This window comes from Bombina bombina, chromosome 6 (genome assembly GCF_027579735.1).
Source record: "Bombina bombina isolate aBomBom1 chromosome 6, aBomBom1.pri, whole genome shotgun sequence".
In the NCBI taxonomy this organism is placed as follows: Eukaryota; Metazoa; Chordata; class Amphibia; order Anura; family Bombinatoridae; genus Bombina; species Bombina bombina.
The window spans coordinates 1,129,566,572-1,129,587,622 of record NC_069504.1 but is presented as its reverse complement, the minus strand read 5'-3'; the positions used below and the strand labels follow the sequence as shown (position 1 = coordinate 1,129,587,622).

The following is a 21,051-nucleotide window of genomic DNA, read 5'->3' as shown; positions in this document are numbered from 1 at the left end:
TTTAGTAACTGGGTTTTGGAGTTTTATTCCAACTATTCTGCCTTTTTATGGTCACTGATAGCATTATTTGTTTTCATTAGATACAATAAATGCATATTTTTCTGTTTTCATTCAGATTATTTCCTGAGGATGCGAAATCTCATATGATTCACTTTGCTCTTCAGGACATAGTTAGAGGATCTTTTTTTCAAAAGTTCTTGATTCCTCACGTAAGGGTCACCTTTTTTAGGTTTCCAGATGGTTTATGTCACTGTCTTTGTCTCTATCGGACAAGGGACAATTTGTATTGGGTTCCGTCTGTCGGTACCTTTAGTCTCTATTATTTCCTTCAGTTGCTATATATGCATAGAAGTTTTAACAGCATTGGATTCAATTCCCTTTGCTCATTTTCAATGGAAAGATCCTTTCCGGCTTTTTATGAGTGTTGTTTCTTTAAGAACATGGTTGGAGGATCAATTAACTAATCAGTTTGTTGATTCCTCAGACAAGAGTAACCTTTTTTAGGTTTCCAGATAGATTCAGTGTCCATGACTCTGTCTCTGTCGGACAAGAGACGTCTGAATTTGGTTTCAGCTTATCGAAACCTTCAGTCTCAATCATTCCCTTCGGTAGCTTTATGCATGGAAATTCTAGGTTCTTATGACTGCTGCATTGGACGTGTTCCCCTTTGCTCATTTTCACATGCGACCTCTTCAGCTCTGTATGCTGAACCAGTGGTGCAAGGATTATACAAAGATATCTCATTTTAATATCTTTAAAACCGATTGTTCGACACCCTCTGACATGGTACAGACCACCATCGTTTAGTTCAGGGGGCTTCTTTTGTTCTTTCAACCTGGACTGTGATCTCAACAGATGCAAGTCTGACAGGTTGGGGAGCTGTATGGGGGTTTCTGACAGCACAAGGGGTTTGGGAATCTCAGGAGGTGAGATTTCCAATCAACATTTTGGAACTCCGTGCAATTTTCAGAACTCTTCAGTCGTGGCCTCTTCTAAAGAGAGAGTCGTTCATTTGTTTTCAGATGGACAATGTCACGAATGTGGCATATGTCAATCATCATGAGGGACTCACAGTCCTCTGGCTATAAAGGAAGTATCTCGAATACTTGTATGGGCGAAATCCAGCTCCTGTCTAATTTCTGCGGTTCATATCCCAGGTATAGACAATTGGGAAGCGGATTATCTCAGTCGCCAAATGCTACATCCGGGCGAATGGTCTCTTCACCCAGTGGTATTTCTTCAGATTGTTCAAATATGGGGACTTCCAGAAATAGATCTGATGACTTCTCATCTAAACAAGAAGCTTCCCAGGTGTCTGTCCAGATCCAGGGATCCTCAGGCGGAAGCAGTGGATGCATTGTCACTTCCTTGGAAATATCATCCTGCTATATCTTTCCGCCTCTAGTTCTTCTTTCAAGAGTGGTTTCCAAACTTCTAAAGGAGCGTTTGTTTATTCTGCTGGTGGCTCCAGCATGGCCTCACAGGTTTTGGTATGCGGATCTTGTCCGGATGGCTCCTTGCCATCCGTGGACTCTTCCGTTAAGTCCAGACCTTCTATCACAAGGTCCTTTTTTTTCATCAGGATCTCAAATCCTTAAAGTGAAGGTATGGAGATTGAACGCTTGATTCTCAGTCATAGAGGTTTCTCTGACTCCGTAATTAATACTATGTTGCAGGCTCGTAAATCTGTATCTAGGATGATATATTATCGAGTCTGGAAGACTTGCATTTTTTGGTATTTTTCTCATCATTTTTCTTGGCATTCTTTTAGAATTCCTAGAATTTTACAGTTTCTTCAGGATGTTTTGGATAAGTTTTGTCTGCAAGTTCCTTAAAAGGACAAATCTTTGCTCTTTCTGTTCTTTTTCACAGAAAGATTGCTAGTTTTCCTGATTTTTATTGTTTTGTACAAGCTTTGGTTCGTATAAAACTTGTTATTAAGTCAATCTCTCCTCCTTGGAGTTTGAATTTGGTTCTGGGGGCTCTTCAAGCTACTCCGTTTGAACCTATGCATTCTCTGGACATTAAATTACTTTCTTGGAAAGTTTTGTTTCTTTTGGCCATCTTTTCTGCTAGAAGAGTTTCTGAATTTTCTGCTCTTTCTTGTGAGTCTCCTTTTCTGATTTTTCATCAGGATAAGGCGGTGTTGCGAACTTCTTTTACATTTTTACCTAAGGTTGTGAATTCTAACAACATTAGTAGAGAAATTGTAGTTCCTTCATTATGTCCTAATCCTAAGAATTCTAAGGAGAGATCATTGCATTCTTTGGATGTAGTTAGAGCTTTGAAATATTATGTTGAAGCTACTAAGCATTCCGAAAGACTTCTAGTCTTTTTGTTATCTTTTCCAGTTCTAGGAAAGGTCAGAAGGCCTCTGCCATTTCTTTGGCATCTTGGTTGAAATCTTTAATTCATCATGCTTATGTTGAGTCGGGTAAAACTCTGCCCCAAAGGATTACAGCTCATTCTACTAGGTCAGTTTCTACTTCCTGGGCGTTTATGAATGAAGCTTCGGTTGATCAGATTTGCAAAGCAGCAACTTGATCTTCTTTGCTTATTTTTACTAAATTCTACCATTTTGATGTGTTTTCTTCTTCTGAAGCAGTTTTTGGTAGAAAAATACTTCAGGCAGCTGTTTCAGTTTGATTCTTCTGCTTATAATTTCAGTTTTTTTCATTATAAGATTTAAACTTTGTTTTGGGTGTGGATTATTTTCAGCGGAATTGGCTGTCTTTATTTTATCCCTCCCTCTCTAGTGACTCTTGCGTGGAAGATCCACATTTTGGGTAGTCATTATCCCATACGTCACTAGCTCATGGACTCTTGCTAATTACATGAAAGAAAACATAATTTATGTAAGAACTTACCTGATAAATTAATTTCTTTCATATTAGCAAGAGTCCATGAGGCCCACCCTTTTTTGTGGTGGTTATGATTTTTTTGTATAAAGCACAATTATTCCAATTCCTTATTTTTTATGCTTTCGCACTTTTGTCTTATCACCCCACTTCTTGGCTATTCGTTAAACTGATTTGTGGGTGTGGTGAGGGGTGTATTTATAGGCATTTGAGGTTTGGGAAACTTTGCCCCTCCTGGTAGGAATGTATATCCCATACGTCACTAGCTCATGGACTCTTGCTAATATGAAAGAAATGAATTTATCAGGTAAGTTCTTACATACATTATGTTATATATATATATATATATATATAATCTTCTGGTGTTTCAATTAGAGTGTATATTGTCCTGTTGTTTAACCAAGCACTTTTAAAATTGTACCAGTCTGGATGGTAGTAGCTAATATCTTGGTCTCATTTTGGTATTTTAAATGCAACTCTGATTTGGGAGACTATTGTGAATAATGCAACTTTTATGAACTTTGCATAGCATATTTTATAGTTTTAAACGTGTATAGTATTGACTCCTATCCTGGCTCCTACAAATGTATTTTAATGTGTCTATAAATATTAACTAAAAAAAAGAACTTAGGAATTTATATTAATTTTATTGTCTTAGTATATGCATTTTATTGGGAGTTGGTTTTAAAGAATAATTATTAAATATTTTGTGTTATAACCCGGGCCATATACTGACAGAGGATTGTATTGAATAAATTTGCAAGGCAGCAGCATACTTTCTCTAAATTCTACCACTTTTATGTGTTTGGTATTTTGAGAAAAGATGCCGAGCCCCAACATTGTGCAAATCAACAATGGGCATTTGCCTTGAAAGCATACAGTTCATAGGGAAACTCCCTCTTAACTGACGAACACAGCTTGGATATTAGTTCCCAGGAGTAATGGCTCGTGGACTCACACAACCTTATGAAAGAAAACAAATTTTATGCTTACTTGATAACTTTCTTTCTTGGCTGTAGATCAGACTAGAATAGCATAGAGGTGAGATAGATTAAGTGCTGTTATAGCTTTTAGAATCTTTGCCTCCTAGTTGCCAGGAGTTGAATCTCAGGAGTAATGGCTCATGGACTCTCACCACCATGAAATAAATTAATTTATCAGGTAAGCATACATATTTTCTTTCTTATATATCATGTTTTATTCACCAAATGAGTTTGCTTCACCTCTGGAATTACTAGACAGAAGATTAATGCATCATACTGGCTCACAACTGAGGCAAGCGCTAAGTGTGTGCATTTTGTCCTCACGAAAGTAAGATTTTCAAATGGAGTGATAACTGCATCAGCAAGGGGGTTTCACATTGATTAGTAAATGGAAGAATTATTATTTGTGTTTTTGTACCAAAATAATTCAAACTATTTTAATTTGTTTTACTTTAAACTTTTTATTTACATATTAACAGCAAGAGAAGTGCTCAGCCAATGAACAACCATCTGTGGTTGCCATGTTTGTCATTCAGAGGAGAATTGCCTCTTATGAAGCGTTCACAGCACCTTATAGTAAAAACATAAGTCATGTATGATTAAGGGCGGAGAGTCATGTATGATTAAGGGCGGAGACGCCCAAAACGTTGCTTGTATTCTATGCTGTTCAATGCTGTTTTCTATGCTGCTCAAATAAAGGAATGTTTTTACTATAAGGTGCTGTGAACGCTTCATATATGGCTGTTCTACAGTGAAAGTATAGAAGAGGTTTCTGATTACAGCGGCACCAATTTACCCTGTGATTAGTTGCTGAGAGGATCATATGTATGTGCTATAATGAGAATAGCCTGGTATTTCAGGGATTGGCCTTCGCTTTTTTGGTGCCATCAGATTGATACTTCAGCAAAGTTCTGAGCTGTGAAAAGCACATTTGGGTTAAAATCAGCTGCTCCCAGTAGTGACCCACCCAAGAACAAGCTACTGAACCACTGTTCATTCCTAGATGAACGCTTCTCTTGCTGTTAAATGGAGTTTAAAAAAGTGCAGAGGTCTGCATGTGGTCTATAGGTGGAAAGCTGGCTATCTTGCTGTAAATTATAATTGTTAATCATTTAAGTAACGTACTTCATATTCACTTTATAATGTTTCTGCATTTTGTACATAGGTTTTTACAGCTGCAATACAGAAATTATGCCTGGTATAAATAACTTGACACCACATATACAGGTAATACAGGGTCACAACAACTACTGGAAAATAAATTAAATTTAATATAAAGCAAGAACACTACAGTATATAAACGGAGTCATTATAGCAAAGACATTTCCTGTAGTAGGCTTAGAAAATACACCACAAGTAATAAGCGCACAGTGTGTCTGTAAAACAAATACACCTCTCACAAGTAATAAGCACACAGTGTGTCTGTAAAACAAATACACTTCTCACAAGTAATAAGTACACAGTGTGTCTGTAAAACAAATACACATCTCACAAGTAATAAGCACACAGTGTGTCTGTAAAACAAATACACCTCTCACAAGTAATAAGCACACAGTGTGTCTGTAAAACAAATACACCTCTCACAAGTAATAAGCACACAGTGTGTCTGTAAAACAAATACACTTCTCAAAAGTAATAAGCACACAGTGTGTCTGTAAAACAAATACACTTCTCACAAGTAATAAGCACACAGTGTGTCTGTAAAACAAATACACCTCTCACAAGTAATAAGCACACAGTGTGTCTGTAAAACAAATACACTTCTCACAAGTAATAAGCACACAGTGTGTCTGTAAAACAAATACACCTCTCACAAGTAATAAGCACACAGTGTGTCTGTAAAACAAATACACCTCTCACAAGTAATAAGCACACAGTGTGTCTGTAAAACAAATACACATCTCACAAGTAATAAGCACACAGTGTGTCTGTAAAACAAATACACTTCTCACAAGTAATAAGCACACAGTGTGTCTGTAAAACAAATACACCTCTCACAAGTAATAAGCACACAGTGTGTCTGTAAAACAAATACACCTCTCACAAGTAATAAGCACAGTGTGTCTGTAAAACAAATACACCTCTCACAAGTAATAAGCACACAGTGTGTCTGTAAAACAAATACACTTCTCACAAGTAATAAGCACACAGTGTGTCTGTAAAACAAATACACTTCTCACAAGTAATAAGCACACAGTGTGTCTGTAAAACAAATACACCTCTCACAAGTAATAAGCACAGTGTGTCTGTAAAACAAATACACTTCTCACAAGTAATAAGCACACAGTGTCTGTAAAACAAATACACCTCTCACAAGTAATAAGCACAATGTATCTGTAAAACAAATACACTTCTCACAAGTAATAAGCACAATGTATCTGTAAAACAAATACACTTCTCACAAGTAATAAGCACAATGTATCTGTAAAACAAATACACTTCTCACAAGTAATAAGCACACAGTGTCTGTAAAACAAATACACTTCTCACAAGTAATAAGCACAATGTATCTGTAAAACAAATACACTTCTCACAAGTAATAAGCACAATGTATCTGTAAAACAAATACACTTCTCACAAGTAATAAGCACACAGTGTGTCTGTAAAACAAATACACCTCTCACAAGTAATAAGCACACAGTGTCTGTAAAACAAATACACTTCTCACAAGTAATAAGCACACAGTGTCTGTAAAACAAATACACTTCTCACAAGTAATAAGCGCACAGTCTGTCTGTAAAACAAATACACCTCTCACAAGTAATAAGCACACAGTGTCTGTAAAACAAATACACTTCTCACAAGTAATAAGCACACAGTGTGTCTGTAAAACAAATACACTTCTCACAAGTAATAAGCACACAGTGTCTGTAAAACAAATACACTTCTCACAAGTAATAAGCACACAGTGTGTCTGTAAAACAAATACACTTCTCACAAGTAATAAGCACACAGTGTGTCTGTAAAACAAATACACCTCTCACAAGTAATAAGCACAATGTATCTGTAAAACAAATACACTTCTCACAAGTAATAAGCACACAGTGTGTCTGTAAAACAAATACACCTCTCACAAGTAATAAGCACACAGTGTGTCTGTAAAACAAATACACCTCTCACAAGTAATAAGCACACAGTGTGTCTGTAAAACAAATACACTTCTCACAAGTAATAAGCACACAGTGTGTCTGTAAAACAAATACACCTCTCACAAGTAATAAGCACACAGTGTGTCTGTAAAACAAATACACTTCTCACAAGTAATAAGCGCACAGTGTGTTTGTAAAACAAATACACCTCTCACAAGTAATAAGCACACAGTGTGTCTGTAAAACAAATACACCTCCAACAAGTAATAAGCACACAGTGTGTCTGTAAAACAAATACACCTCTCACAAGTAATAAGCACAGTGTGTTTGTAAAACAAATACACCTCTCACAAGTAATAAGCACACAGTGTGTCTGTAAAACAAATACACCTCTCACAAGTAATAAGCACACAGTGTGTCTGTAAAACAAATACACCTCTCACAAGTAATAAGCACACAGTGTGTCTGTAAAACAAATACACCTCTCACAAGTAATAAGCACACAGTGTGTCTGTAAAACAAATACACTTCTCAAAAGTAATAAGCACACAGTGTGTCTGTAAAACAAATACACTTCTCACAAGTAATAAGCACACAGTGTGTCTGTAAAACAAATACACCTCTCACAAGTAATAAGCACACAGTGTGTCTGTAAAACAAATACACTTCTCACAAGTAATAAGCACACAGTGTGTCTGTAAAACAAATACACCTCTCACAAGTAATAAGCACACAGTGTGTCTGTAAAACAAATACACATCTCACAAGTAATAAGCACACAGTGTGTCTGTAAAACAAATACACTTCTCACAAGTAATAAGCACACAGTGTATCTGTAAAACAAATACACCTCTCACAAGTAATAAGCACAGTGTGTCTGTAAAACAAATACACCTCTCACAAGTAATAAGCACACAGTGTGTCTGTAAAACAAATACACTTCTCACAAGTAATAAGCACACAGTGTGTCTGTAAAACAAATACGCTTCTCACAAGTAATAAGCACACAGTGTGTCTGTAAAACAAATACACCTCTCACAAGTAATAAGCACACAGTGTGTCTGTAAAACAAATACACCTCTCACAAGTAATAAGCACACAGTGTGTCTGTAAAACAAATACACCTCTCACAAGTAATAAGCACACAGTGTGTCTGTAAAACAAATACACCTCTCACAAGTAATAAGCACACAGTGTGTCTGTAAAACAAATACACTTCTCACAAGTAATAAGCACAATGTGTTTGTAAAACAAATACACCTCTCACAAGTAATAAGCACACAGTGTGTCTGTAAAACAAATACACTTCTCACAAGTAATAAGTACACAGTGTGTCTGTAAAACAAATACACCTCTCACAAGTAATAAGCACACAGTGTGTCTGTAAAACAAATACACTTCTCACAAGTAATAAGCACACAGTGTGTCTGTAAAACAAATACACCTCCAACAAGTAATAAGCACACAGTGTGTCTGTAAAACAAATACACTTCTCACAAGTAATAAGCACACAGTGTGTCTGTAAAACAAATACACCTCTCACAAGTAATAAGCACACAGTGTGTCTGTAAAACAAATACACCTCTCACAAGTAATAAGCACAGTGTGTTTGTAAAACAAATACACCTCTCACAAGTAATAAGCACACAGTGTGTCTGTTAAACAAATACACTTCTCACAAGTAATAAGCACAGTGTGTCTGTAAAACAAATACACTTCTCACAAATAATAAGCACACAGTGTGTCTGTAAAACAAATACACTTCTCACAAGTAATAAGCACACAGTGTGTCTGTAAAACAAATACACTTCCCACAAGTAATAAGTGCACAGTGTGTCTGTAAAACAAATTCACTTCCCACAAGTAATAAGCACAATGTATCTGTAAAACAAATACACTTCTCACAAGTAATAAGCACACAGTGTGTCTGTAAAACAAATACACTTCCCACATGTAATAAGTGCATAGTGTGTCTGTAAAACAAATTCACTTCCCACAAGTAATAAGCACAGTGTGTCTGTAAAACAAATACACCTCTCACAAGTAATAAGCACACAGTGTGTCTGTAAAACAAATTCACTTCCCACAAGTAATAAGCACACAATGTTTCTGTAAAACAAATACGCCTCTCACAAGTAATAAGCGCAGTCTGTCTGTAAAACAAATACACCTCCCACAAGTAATAAGCACACAGTGTGTCTGTAAAACAAATACACTTCCCACAAGTAATAAGCACACAGTGTGTCTGTAAAACAAATACACCTCTCACAAGTAATAAGCACACAGTGTGTCTGTAAAACAAATACACCTCTCACAAGTAATAAGCACACAGTGTGTCTGTAAAACAAATACACCTCTCACAAGTAATAAGCACAGTGTGTCTGTAAAATAAATACACCTTCCACAAGTAATAAGCACAGTGTGTCTGTAAAATAAATACACCTTCCACAAGTAATAAGCACAGTGTGTCTGTAAAACAAATACACGTCTCACAAGTAATAAGCACAGTGTGTCTGTAAAATAAATACACCTTCCACAAGTAATAAGCACAGTGTGTCTGTAAAACAAATACACCTCCCACAAGTAATAAGCACAGTGTGTCTGTAAAACAAATACACTTCTCACAAGTAATAAGCACAGTGTGTCTGTAAAACAAATACACCTCTCACAAGTAATAAGCACAGTGTGTCTGTAAAACAAATACACTTCTCACAAGTAATAAGCACACAGTGTGTCTGTAAAACAAATACACTTCTCACAAGTAATAAGCACACAGTGTGTCTGTAAAACAAATACACTTCTCACAAGTAATAAGCACACAGTGTGTCTGTAAAACAAATACACTTCTCACAAGTAATAAGCGCACAGTCTGTCTGTAAAACAAATACACCTCTCACAAGTAATAAGCACAATGTATCTGTAAAACAAATACACTTCTCACAAGTAATAAGCACAATGTATCTGTAAAACAAATACACTTCTCACAAGTAATAAGCACAATGTATCTGTAAAACAAATACACTTCTCACAAGTAATAAGCACACAGTGTCTGTAAAACAAATACACTTCTCACAAGTAATAAGCACAATGTATCTGTAAAACAAATACACTTCTCACAAGTAATAAGCACAATGTATCTGTAAAACAAATACACTTCTCACAAGTAATAAGCACACAGTGTGTCTGTAAAACAAATACACCTCTCACAAGTAATAAGCACACAGTGTCTGTAAAACAAATACACTTCTCACAAGTAATAAGCACACAGTGTCTGTAAAACAAATACACTTCTCACAAGTAATAAGCGCACAGTCTGTCTGTAAAACAAATACACCTCTCACAAGTAATAAGCACACAGTGTCTGTAAAACAAATACACTTCTCACAAGTAATAAGCACACAGTGTGTCTGTAAAACAAATACACTTCTCACAAGTAATAAGCACACAGTGTCTGTAAAACAAATACACTTCTCACAAGTAATAAGCACACAGTGTGTCTGTAAAACAAATACACTTCTCACAAGTAATAAGCACACAGTGTGTCTGTAAAACAAATACACCTCTCACAAGTAATAAGCACAATGTATCTGTAAAACAAATACACTTCTCACAAGTAATAAGCACACAGTGTGTCTGTAAAACAAATACACCTCTCACAAGTAATAAGCACACAGTGTGTCTGTAAAACAAATACACCTCTCACAAGTAATAAGCACACAGTGTGTCTGTAAAACAAATACACCTCTCACAAGTAATAAGCACACAGTGTGTCTGTAAAACAAATACACCTCTCACAAGTAATAAGCACACAGTGTGTCTGTAAAACAAATACACTTCTCACAAGTAATAAGCGCACAGTGTGTTTGTAAAACAAATACACCTCTCACAAGTAATAAGCACACAGTGTGTCTGTAAAACAAATACACCTCTCACAAGTAATAAGCACACAGTGTGTCTGTAAAACAAATACACCTCTCACAAGTAATAAGCACAGTGTGTTTGTAAAACAAATACACCTCTCACAAGTAATAAGCACACAGTGTGTCTGTAAAACAAATACACCTCTCACAAGTAATAAGCACACAGTGTGTCTGTAAAACAAATACACCTCTCACAAGTAATAAGCACACAGTGTGTCTGTAAAACAAATACACCTCTCACAAGTAATAAGCACACAGTGTGTCTGTAAAACAAATACACCTCTCACAAGTAATAAGCACACAGTGTGTCTGTAAAACAAATACACCTCTCACAAGTAATAAGCACACAGTGTGTCTGTAAAACAAATACACCTCTCACAAGTAATAAGCACACAGTGTGTCTGTAAAACAAATACACCTCTCACAAGTAATAAGCACACAGTGTGTCTGTAAAACAAATACACTTCTCACAAGTAATAAGCGCACAGTGTGTTTGTAAAACAAATACACCTCTCACAAGTAATAAGCACACAGTGTGTCTGTAAAACAAATACACCTCCAACAAGTAATAAGCACACAGTGTGTCTGTAAAACAAATACACCTCTCACAAGTAATAAGCACAGTGTGTTTGTAAAACAAATACACCTCTCACAAGTAATAAGCACACAGTGTGTCTGTAAAACAAATACACCTCTCACAAGTAATAAGCACACAGTGTGTCTGTAAAACAAATACACCTCTCACAAGTAATAAGCACACAGTGTGTCTGTAAAACAAATACACCTCTCACAAGTAATAAGCACACAGTGTGTCTGTAAAACAAATACACTTCTCAAAAGTAATAAGCACACAGTGTGTCTGTAAAACAAATACACTTCTCACAAGTAATAAGCACACAGTGTGTCTGTAAAACAAATACACCTCTCACAAGTAATAAGCACACAGTGTGTCTGTAAAACAAATACACTTCTCACAAGTAATAAGCACACAGTGTGTCTGTAAAACAAATACACCTCTCACAAGTAATAAGCACACAGTGTGTCTGTAAAACAAATACACATCTCACAAGTAATAAGCACACAGTGTGTCTGTAAAACAAATACACTTCTCACAAGTAATAAGCACACAGTGTATCTGTAAAACAAATACACCTCTCACAAGTAATAAGCACAGTGTGTCTGTAAAACAAATACACCTCTCACAAGTAATAAGCACACAGTGTGTCTGTAAAACAAATACACTTCTCACAAGTAATAAGCACACAGTGTGTCTGTAAAACAAATACGCTTCTCACAAGTAATAAGCACACAGTGTGTCTGTAAAACAAATACACCTCTCACAAGTAATAAGCACACAGTGTGTCTGTAAAACAAATACACCTCTCACAAGTAATAAGCACACAGTGTGTCTGTAAAACAAATACACCTCTCACAAGTAATAAGCACACAGTGTGTCTGTAAAACAAATACACCTCTCACAAGTAATAAGCACACAGTGTGTCTGTAAAACAAATACACTTCTCACAAGTAATAAGCACAATGTGTTTGTAAAACAAATACACCTCTCACAAGTAATAAGCACACAGTGTGTCTGTAAAACAAATACACTTCTCACAAGTAATAAGTACACAGTGTGTCTGTAAAACAAATACACATCTCACAAGTAATAAGCACACAGTGTGTCTGTAAAACAAATACACTTCTCACAAGTAATAAGCACACAGTGTGTCTGTAAAACAAAAACACCTCCAACAAGTAATAAGCACACAGTGTGTCTGTAAAACAAATACACCTCTCACAAGTAATAAGCACACAGTGTGTCTGTAAACAAATACACCTCTCACAAGTAATAAGCACACAGTGTGTCTGTAAAACAAATACACCTCTCACAAGTAATAAGCACAGTGTGTTTGTAAAACAAATACACCTCTCACAAGTAATAAGCACACAGTGTGTCTGTTAAACAAATACACTTCTCACAAGTAATAAGCACAGTGTGTCTGTAAAACAAATACACTTCTCACAAGTAATAAGCACACAGTGTGTCTGTAAAACAAATACACTTCTCACAAGTAATAAGCACACAGTGTGTCTGTAAAACAAATACACTTCCCACAAGTAATAAGTGCACAGTGTGTCTGTAAAACAAATTCACTTCCCACAAGTAATAAGCACAATGTATCTGTAAAACAAATACACTTCTCACAAGTAATAAGCACACAGTGTGTCTGTAAAACAAATACACTTCCCACATGTAATAAGTGCATAGTGTGTCTGTAAAACAAATTCACTTCCCACAAGTAATAAGCACAGTGTGTCTGTAAAACAAATACACCTCTCACAAGTAATAAGCACACAGTGTGTCTGTAAAACAAATTCACTTCCCACAAGTAATAAGCACACAATGTTTCTGTAAAACAAATACACTTCTCACAAGTAATAAGCACAATGTATCTGTAAAACAAATACACTTCTCACAAGTAATAAGCACAATGTATCTGTAAAACAAATACACTTCTCACAAGTAATAAGCACACAGTGTCTGTAAAACAAATACACTTCTCACAAGTAATAAGCACAATGTATCTGTAAAACAAATACACTTCTCACAAGTAATAAGCACAATGTATCTGTAAAACAAATACACTTCTCACAAGTAATAAGCACACAGTGTGTCTGTAAAACAAATACACCTCTCACAAGTAATAAGCACACAGTGTCTGTAAAACAAATACACTTCTCACAAGTAATAAGCACACAGTGTGTCTGTAAAACAAATACACTTCTCACAAGTAATAAGCACACAGTGTGTCTGTAAAACAAATACACTTCCCACAAGTAATAAGTGCACAGTGTGTCTGTAAAACAAATTCACTTCCCACAAGTAATAAGCACAATGTATCTGTAAAACAAATACACTTCTCACAAGTAATAAGCACACAGTGTGTCTGTAAAACAAATACACTTCCCACATGTAATAAGTGCATAGTGTGTCTGTAAAACAAATTCACTTCCCACAAGTAATAAGCACAGTGTGTCTGTAAAACAAATACACCTCTCACAAGTAATAAGCACACAGTGTGTCTGTAAAACAAATTCACTTCCCACAAGTAATAAGCACACAATGTTTCTGTAAAACAAATACGCCTCTCACAAGTAATAAGCGCAGTCTGTCTGTAAAACAAATACACCTCCCACAAGTAATAAGCACACAGTGTGTCTGTAAAACAAATACACTTCCCACAAGTAATAAGCACACAGTGTGTCTGTAAAACAAATACACCTCTCACAAGTAATAAGCACACAGTGTGTCTGTAAAACAAATACACCTCTCACAAGTAATAAGCACACAGTGTGTCTGTAAAACAAATACACCTCTCACAAGTAATAAGCACAGTGTGTCTGTAAAATAAATACACCTTCCACAAGTAATAAGCACAGTGTGTCTGTAAAATAAATACACCTTCCACAAGTAATAAGCACAGTGTGTCTGTAAAACAAATACACGTCTCACAAGTAATAAGCACAGTGTGTCTGTAAAATAAATACACCTTCCACAAGTAATAAGCACAGTGTGTCTGTAAAACAAATACACCTCCCACAAGTAATAAGCACAGTGTGTCTGTAAAACAAATACACCTCTCACAAGTAATAAGCACAGTGTGTCTGTAAAACAAATACACCTCTCACAAGTAATAAGCACAGTGTGTCTGTAAAACAAATACACTTCTCACAAGTAATAAGCACACAGTGTGTCTGTAAAACAAATACACTTCTCACAAGTAATAAGCACACAGTGTGTCTGTAAAACAAATACACTTCTCACAAGTAATAAGCACACAGTGTGTCTGTAAAACAAATACACTTCTCACAAGTAATAAGCGCACAGTCTGTCTGTAAAACAAATACACCTCTCACAAGTAATAAGCACAATGTATCTGTAAAACAAATACACTTCTCACAAGTAATAAGCACAATGTATCTGTAAAACAAATACACTTCTCACAAGTAATAAGCACAATGTATCTGTAAAACAAATACACTTCTCACAAGTAATAAGCACACTGTGTCTGTAAAACAAATACACTTCTCACAAGTAATAAGCACAATGTATCTGTAAAACAAATACACTTCTCACAAGTAATAAGCACAATGTATCTGTAAAACAAATACACTTCTCACAAGTAATAAGCACACAGTGTGTCTGTAAAACAAATACACCTCTCACAAGTAATAAGCACACAGTGTCTGTAAAACAAATACACTTCTCACAAGTAATAAGCACACAGTGTCTGTAAAACAAATACACTTCTCACAAGTAATAAGCGCACAGTCTGTCTGTAAAACAAATACACCTCTCACAAGTAATAAGCACACAGTGTCTGTAAAACAAATACACTTCTCACCAGTAATAAGCACACAGTGTGTCTGTAAAACAAATACACTTCTCACAAGTAATAAGCACACAGTGTCTGTAAAACAAATACACTTCTCACAAGTAATAAGCACACAGTGTGTCTGTAAAACAAATACACTTCTCACAAGTAATAAGCACACAGTGTGTCTGTAAAACAAATACACCTCTCACAAGTAATAAGCACAATGTATCTGTAAAACAAATACACTTCTCACAAGTAATAAGCACACAGTGTGTCTGTAAAACAAATACACCTCTCACAAGTAATAAGCACACAGTGTGTCTGTAAAACAAATACACCTCTCACAAGTAATAAGCACACAGTGTGTCTGTAAAACAAATACACCTCTCACAAGTAATAAGCACACAGTGTGTCTGTAAAACAAATACACCTCTCACAAGTAATAAGCACACAGTGTGTCTGTAAAACAAATACACTTCTCACAAGTAATAAGCGCACAGTGTGTTTGTAAAACAAATACACCTCTCACAAGTAATAAGCACACAGTGTGTCTGTAAAACAAATACACCTCCAACAAGTAATAAGCACACAGTGTGTCTGTAAAACAAATACACCTCTCACAAGTAATAAGCACAGTGTGTTTGTAAAACAAATACACCTCTCACAAGTAATAAGCACACAGTGTGTCTGTAAAACAAATACACCTCTCACAAGTAATAAGCACACAGTGTGTCTGTAAAACAAATACACCTCTCACAAGTAATAAGCACACAGTGTGTCTGTAAAACAAATACACCTCTCACAAGTAATAAGCACACAGTGTGTCTGTAAAACAAATACACCTCTCACAAGTAATAAGCACACAGTGTGTCTGTAAAACAAATACACCTCTCACAAGTAATAAGCACACAGTGTGTCTGTAAAACAAATACACTTCTCACAAGTAATAAGCACACAGTGTGTCTGTAAAACAAATACACTTCTCACAAGTAATAAGCACACAGTGTGTCTGTAAAACAAATACACTTCTCACAAGTAATAAGCGCACAGTGTGTTTGTAAAACAAATACACCTCTCACAAGTAATAAGCACACAGTGTGTCTGTAAAACAAATACACCTCCCACAAGTAATAAGCACACAGTGTGTCTGTAAAACAAATACACCTCTCACAAGTAATAAGCACAGTGTGTTTGTAAAACAAATACACCTCTCACAAGTAATAAGCACACAGTGTGTCTGTAAAACAAATACACCTCTCACAAGTAATAAGCACACAGTGTGTCTGTAAAACAAATACACCTCTCACAAGTAATAAGCACACAGTGTGTCTGTAAAACAAATACACCTCTCACAAGTAATAAGCACACAGTGTGTCTGTAAAACAAATACACTTCTCACAAGTAATAAGCACACAGTGTGTCTGTAAAACAAATACACTTCTCACAAGTAATAAGCACACAGTGTGTCTGTAAAACAAATACACCTCTCACAAGTAATAAGCACACAGTGTGTCTGTAAAACAAATACACTTCTCACAAGTAATAAGCACACAGTGTGTCTGTAAAACAAATACACCTCTCACAAGTAATAAGCACACAGTGTGTCTGTAAAACAAATACACATCTCACAAGTAATAAGCACACAGTGTGTCTGTAAAACAAATACACTTCTCACAAGTAATAAGCACACAGTGTATCTGTAAAACAAATACACCTCTCACAAGTAATAAGCACACTGTGTCTGTAAAACAAATACACCTCTCACAAGTAATAAGCACACAGTGTGTCTGTAAAACAAATACACTTCTCACAAGTAATAAGCACACAGTGTGTCTGTAAAACAAATACACTTCTCACAAGTAATAAGCACACAGTGTGTCTGTAAAACAAATACACCTCTCACAAGTAATAAGCACACAGTGTGTCTGTAAAACAAATACACCTCTCACAAGTAATAAGCACACAGTGTGTCTGTAAAACAAATACACCTCTCACAAGTAATAAGCACACAGTGTGTCTGTAAAACAAATACACCTCTCACAAGTAATAAGCACACAGTGTGTCTGTAAAACAAATACACTTCTCACAAGTAATAAGCACAATGTGTTTGTAAAACAAATACACCTCTCACAAGTAATAAGCACACAGTGTGTCTGTAAAACAAATACACTTCTCACAAGTAATAAGCACACAGTGTGTCTGTAAAACAAATACACCTCCAACAAGTAATAAGCACACAGTGTGTCTGTAAAACAAATACACCTCTCACAAGTAATAAGCACACAGTGTGTCTGTAAACAAATACACCTCTCACAAGTAATAAGCACACAGTGTGTCTGTAAAACAAATACACCTCTCACAAGTAATAAGCACAGTGTGTTTGTAAAACAAATACACCTCTCACAAGTAATAAGCACACAGTGTGTCTGTTAAACAAATACACTTCTCACAAGTAATAAGCACAGTGTGTCTGTAAAACAAATACACTTCTCACAAATAATAAGCACACAGTGTGTCTGTAAAACAAATACACTTCTCACAAGTAATAAGCACACAGTGTGTCTGTAAAACAAATACACTTCCCCACAAGTAATAAGCACACAGTGTGTCTGTAAAACAAATTCACTTCCCACAAGTAATAAGCACAATGTATCTGTAAAACAAATACACTTCTCACAAGTAATAAGCACACAGTGTGTCTGTAAAACAAATACACTTCCCACATGTAATAAGTGCATAGTGTGTCTGTAAAACAAATTCACTTCCCACAAGTAATAAGCACAGTGTGTCTGTAAAACAAATACACCTCTCACAAGTAATAAGCACACAGTGTGTCTGTAAAACAAATTCACTTCCCACAAGTAATAAGCACACAATGTTTCTGTAAAACAAATACACTTCTCACAAGTAATAAGCACAATGTATCTGTAAAACAAATACACTTCTCACAAGTAATAAGCACAATGTATCTGTAAAACAAATACACTTCTCACAAGTAATAAGCACACAGTGTCTGTAAAACAAATACACTTCTCACAAGTAATAAGCACAATGTATCTGTAAAACAAATACACTTCTCACAAGTAATAAGCACAATGTATCTGTAAAACAAATACACTTCTCACAAGTAATAAGCACACAGTGTGTCTGTAAAACAAATACACCTCTCACAAGTAATAAGCACACAGTGTCTGTAAAACAAATACACTTCTCACAAGTAATAAGCACACAGTGTCTGTAAAACAAATACACTTCTCACAAGTAATAAGCGCACAGTCTGTCTGTAAAACAAATACACCTCTCACAAGTAATAAGCACACAGTGTCTGTAAAACAAATACACTTCTCACAAGTAATAAGCACACAGTGTGTCTGTAAAACAAATACACTTCTCACAAGTAATAAGCACACAGTGTCTGTAAAACAAATACACTTCTCACAAGTAATAAGCACACAGTGTGTCTGTAAAACAAATACACTTCTCACAAGTAATAAGCACACAGTGTTTCTGTAAAACAAATACACCTCTCACAAGTAATAAGCACAATGTATCTGTAAAACAAATACACTTCTCACAAGTAATAAGCACACAGTGTGTCTGTAAAACAAATACACCTCTCACAAGTAATAAGCACACAGTGTGTCTGTAAAACAAATACACCTCTCACAAGTAATAAGCACACAGTGTGTCTGTAAAACAAATACACCTCTCACAAGTAATAAGCACACAGTGTGTCTGTAAAACAAATACACCTCTCACAAGTAATAAGCACACAGTGTGTCTGTAAAACAAATACACTTCTCACAAGTAATAAGCGCACAGTGTGTTTGTAAAACAAATACACCTCTCACAAGTAATAAGCACACAGTGTGTCTGTAAAACAAATACACCTCCAACAAGTAATAAGCACACAGTGTGTCTGTAAAACAAATACACCTCTCACAAGTAATAAGCACAATGTGTTTGTAAAACAAATACACCTCTCACAAGTAATAAGCACACAGTGTGTCTGTAAAACAAATACACCTCTCACAAGTAATAAGCACACAGTGTGTCTGTAAAACAAATACACCTCTCACAAGTAATAAGCACACAGTGTGTCTGTAAAACAAATACACTTCTCACAAGTAATAAGCACACAGTGTGTCTGTAAAACAAATACACCTCTCACAAGTAATAAGCACACAGTGTGTCTGTAAAACAAATACACCTCTCACAAGTAATAAGCACACAGTGTGTCTGTAAAACAAATACACCTCTCACAAGTAATAAGCACACAGTGTGTCTGTAAAACAAATACACCTCTCACAAGTAATAAGCACACAGTGTGTCTGTAAAACAAATACACTTCTCACAAGTAATAAGCGCACAGTGTGTTTGTAAAACAAATACACCTCTCACAAGTAATAAGCACACAGTGTGTCTGTAAAACAAATACACCTCCAACAAGTAATAAGCACACAGTGTGTCTGTAAAACAAATACACCTCTCACAAGTAATAAGCACAGTGTGTCTGTAAAACAAATACACCTCTCACAAGTAATAAGCACACAGTGTGTCTGTAAAACAAATACACCTCTCACAAGTAATAAGCACACAGTGTGTCTGTAAAACAAATACACCTCTCACAAGTAATAAGCACACAGTGTGTCTGTAAAACAAATACACCTCTCACAAGTAATAAGCACACAGTGTGTCTGTAAAACAAATACACTTCTCAAAAGTAATAAGCACACAGTGTGTCTGTAAAACAAATACACTTCTCACAAGTAATAAGCACACAGTGTGTCTGTAAAACAAATACACCTCTCACAAGTAATAAGCACACAGTGTGTCTGTAAAACAAATACACTTCTCACAAGTAATAAGCACACAGTGTGTCTGTAAAACAAATACACCTCTCACAAGTAATAAGCACACAGTGTGTCTGTAAAACAAATACACATCTCACAAGTAATAAGCACACAGTGTGTCTGTAAAACAAATACACTTCTCACAAGTAATAAGCACACAGTGTATCTGTAAAACAAATACACCTCTCACAAGTAATAAGCACAGTGTGTCTGTAAAACAAATACACCTCTCACAAGTAATAAGCACACAGTGTGTCTGTAAAACAAATACACTTCTCACAAGTAATAAGCACACAGTGTGTCTGTAAAACAAATACGCTTCTCACAAGTAATAAGCACACAGTGTGTCTGTAAAACAAATACACCTCTCACAAGTAATAAGCACACAGTGTGTCTGTAAAACAAATACACCTCTCACAAGTAATAAGCACACAGTGTGTCTGTAAAACAAATACACCTCTCACAAGTAATAAGCACACAGTGTGTCTGTAAAACAAATACACCTCTCACAAGTAATAAGCACACAGTGTGTCTGTAAAACAAATACACTTCTCACAAGTAATAAGCACAATGTGTTTGTAAAACAAATACAACTCTCACAAGTAATAAGCACACAGTGTGTCTGTAAAACAAATACACTTCTCACAAGTAATAAGTACACAGTGTGTCTGTAAAAACAAATACACCTCTCACAAGTAATAAGCACACAGTGTGTCTGTAAAACAAATACACTTCTCACAAGTAATAAGCACACAGTGTGTCTGTAAAACAAATACACCTCCCACAAGTAATAAGCACACAGTGTGTCTGTAAAACAAATACACCTCTCACAAGTAATAAGCACACAGTGTGTCTGTAAACAAATACACCTCTCACAAGTAATAAGCACACAGTGTGTCTGTAAAACAAATACACCTCTCACAAGTAATAAGCACAGTGTGTTTGTAAAACAAATACACCTCTCACAAG

General features: G+C 35.8%; 1 protein-coding gene across 6 annotated transcripts in view; it reads left to right on the top strand.

Moving 5' to 3' along the window:
- The window catches only part of C2CD5 (C2 calcium dependent domain containing 5), a 584,106-nt gene that overhangs the window by 364,441 nt on the left and 198,614 nt on the right, over window positions 1-21,051 (top strand). For all 6 annotated transcript variants that reach the window (XM_053719104.1, XM_053719103.1, XM_053719107.1 and 3 more), the window contains one exon: window positions 5,007-5,068. In XM_053719104.1, the coding sequence (XP_053575079.1) occupies window positions 5,007-5,068 (62 nt within the window). The remainder of the gene's footprint in view (window positions 1-5,006; window positions 5,069-21,051) is intronic.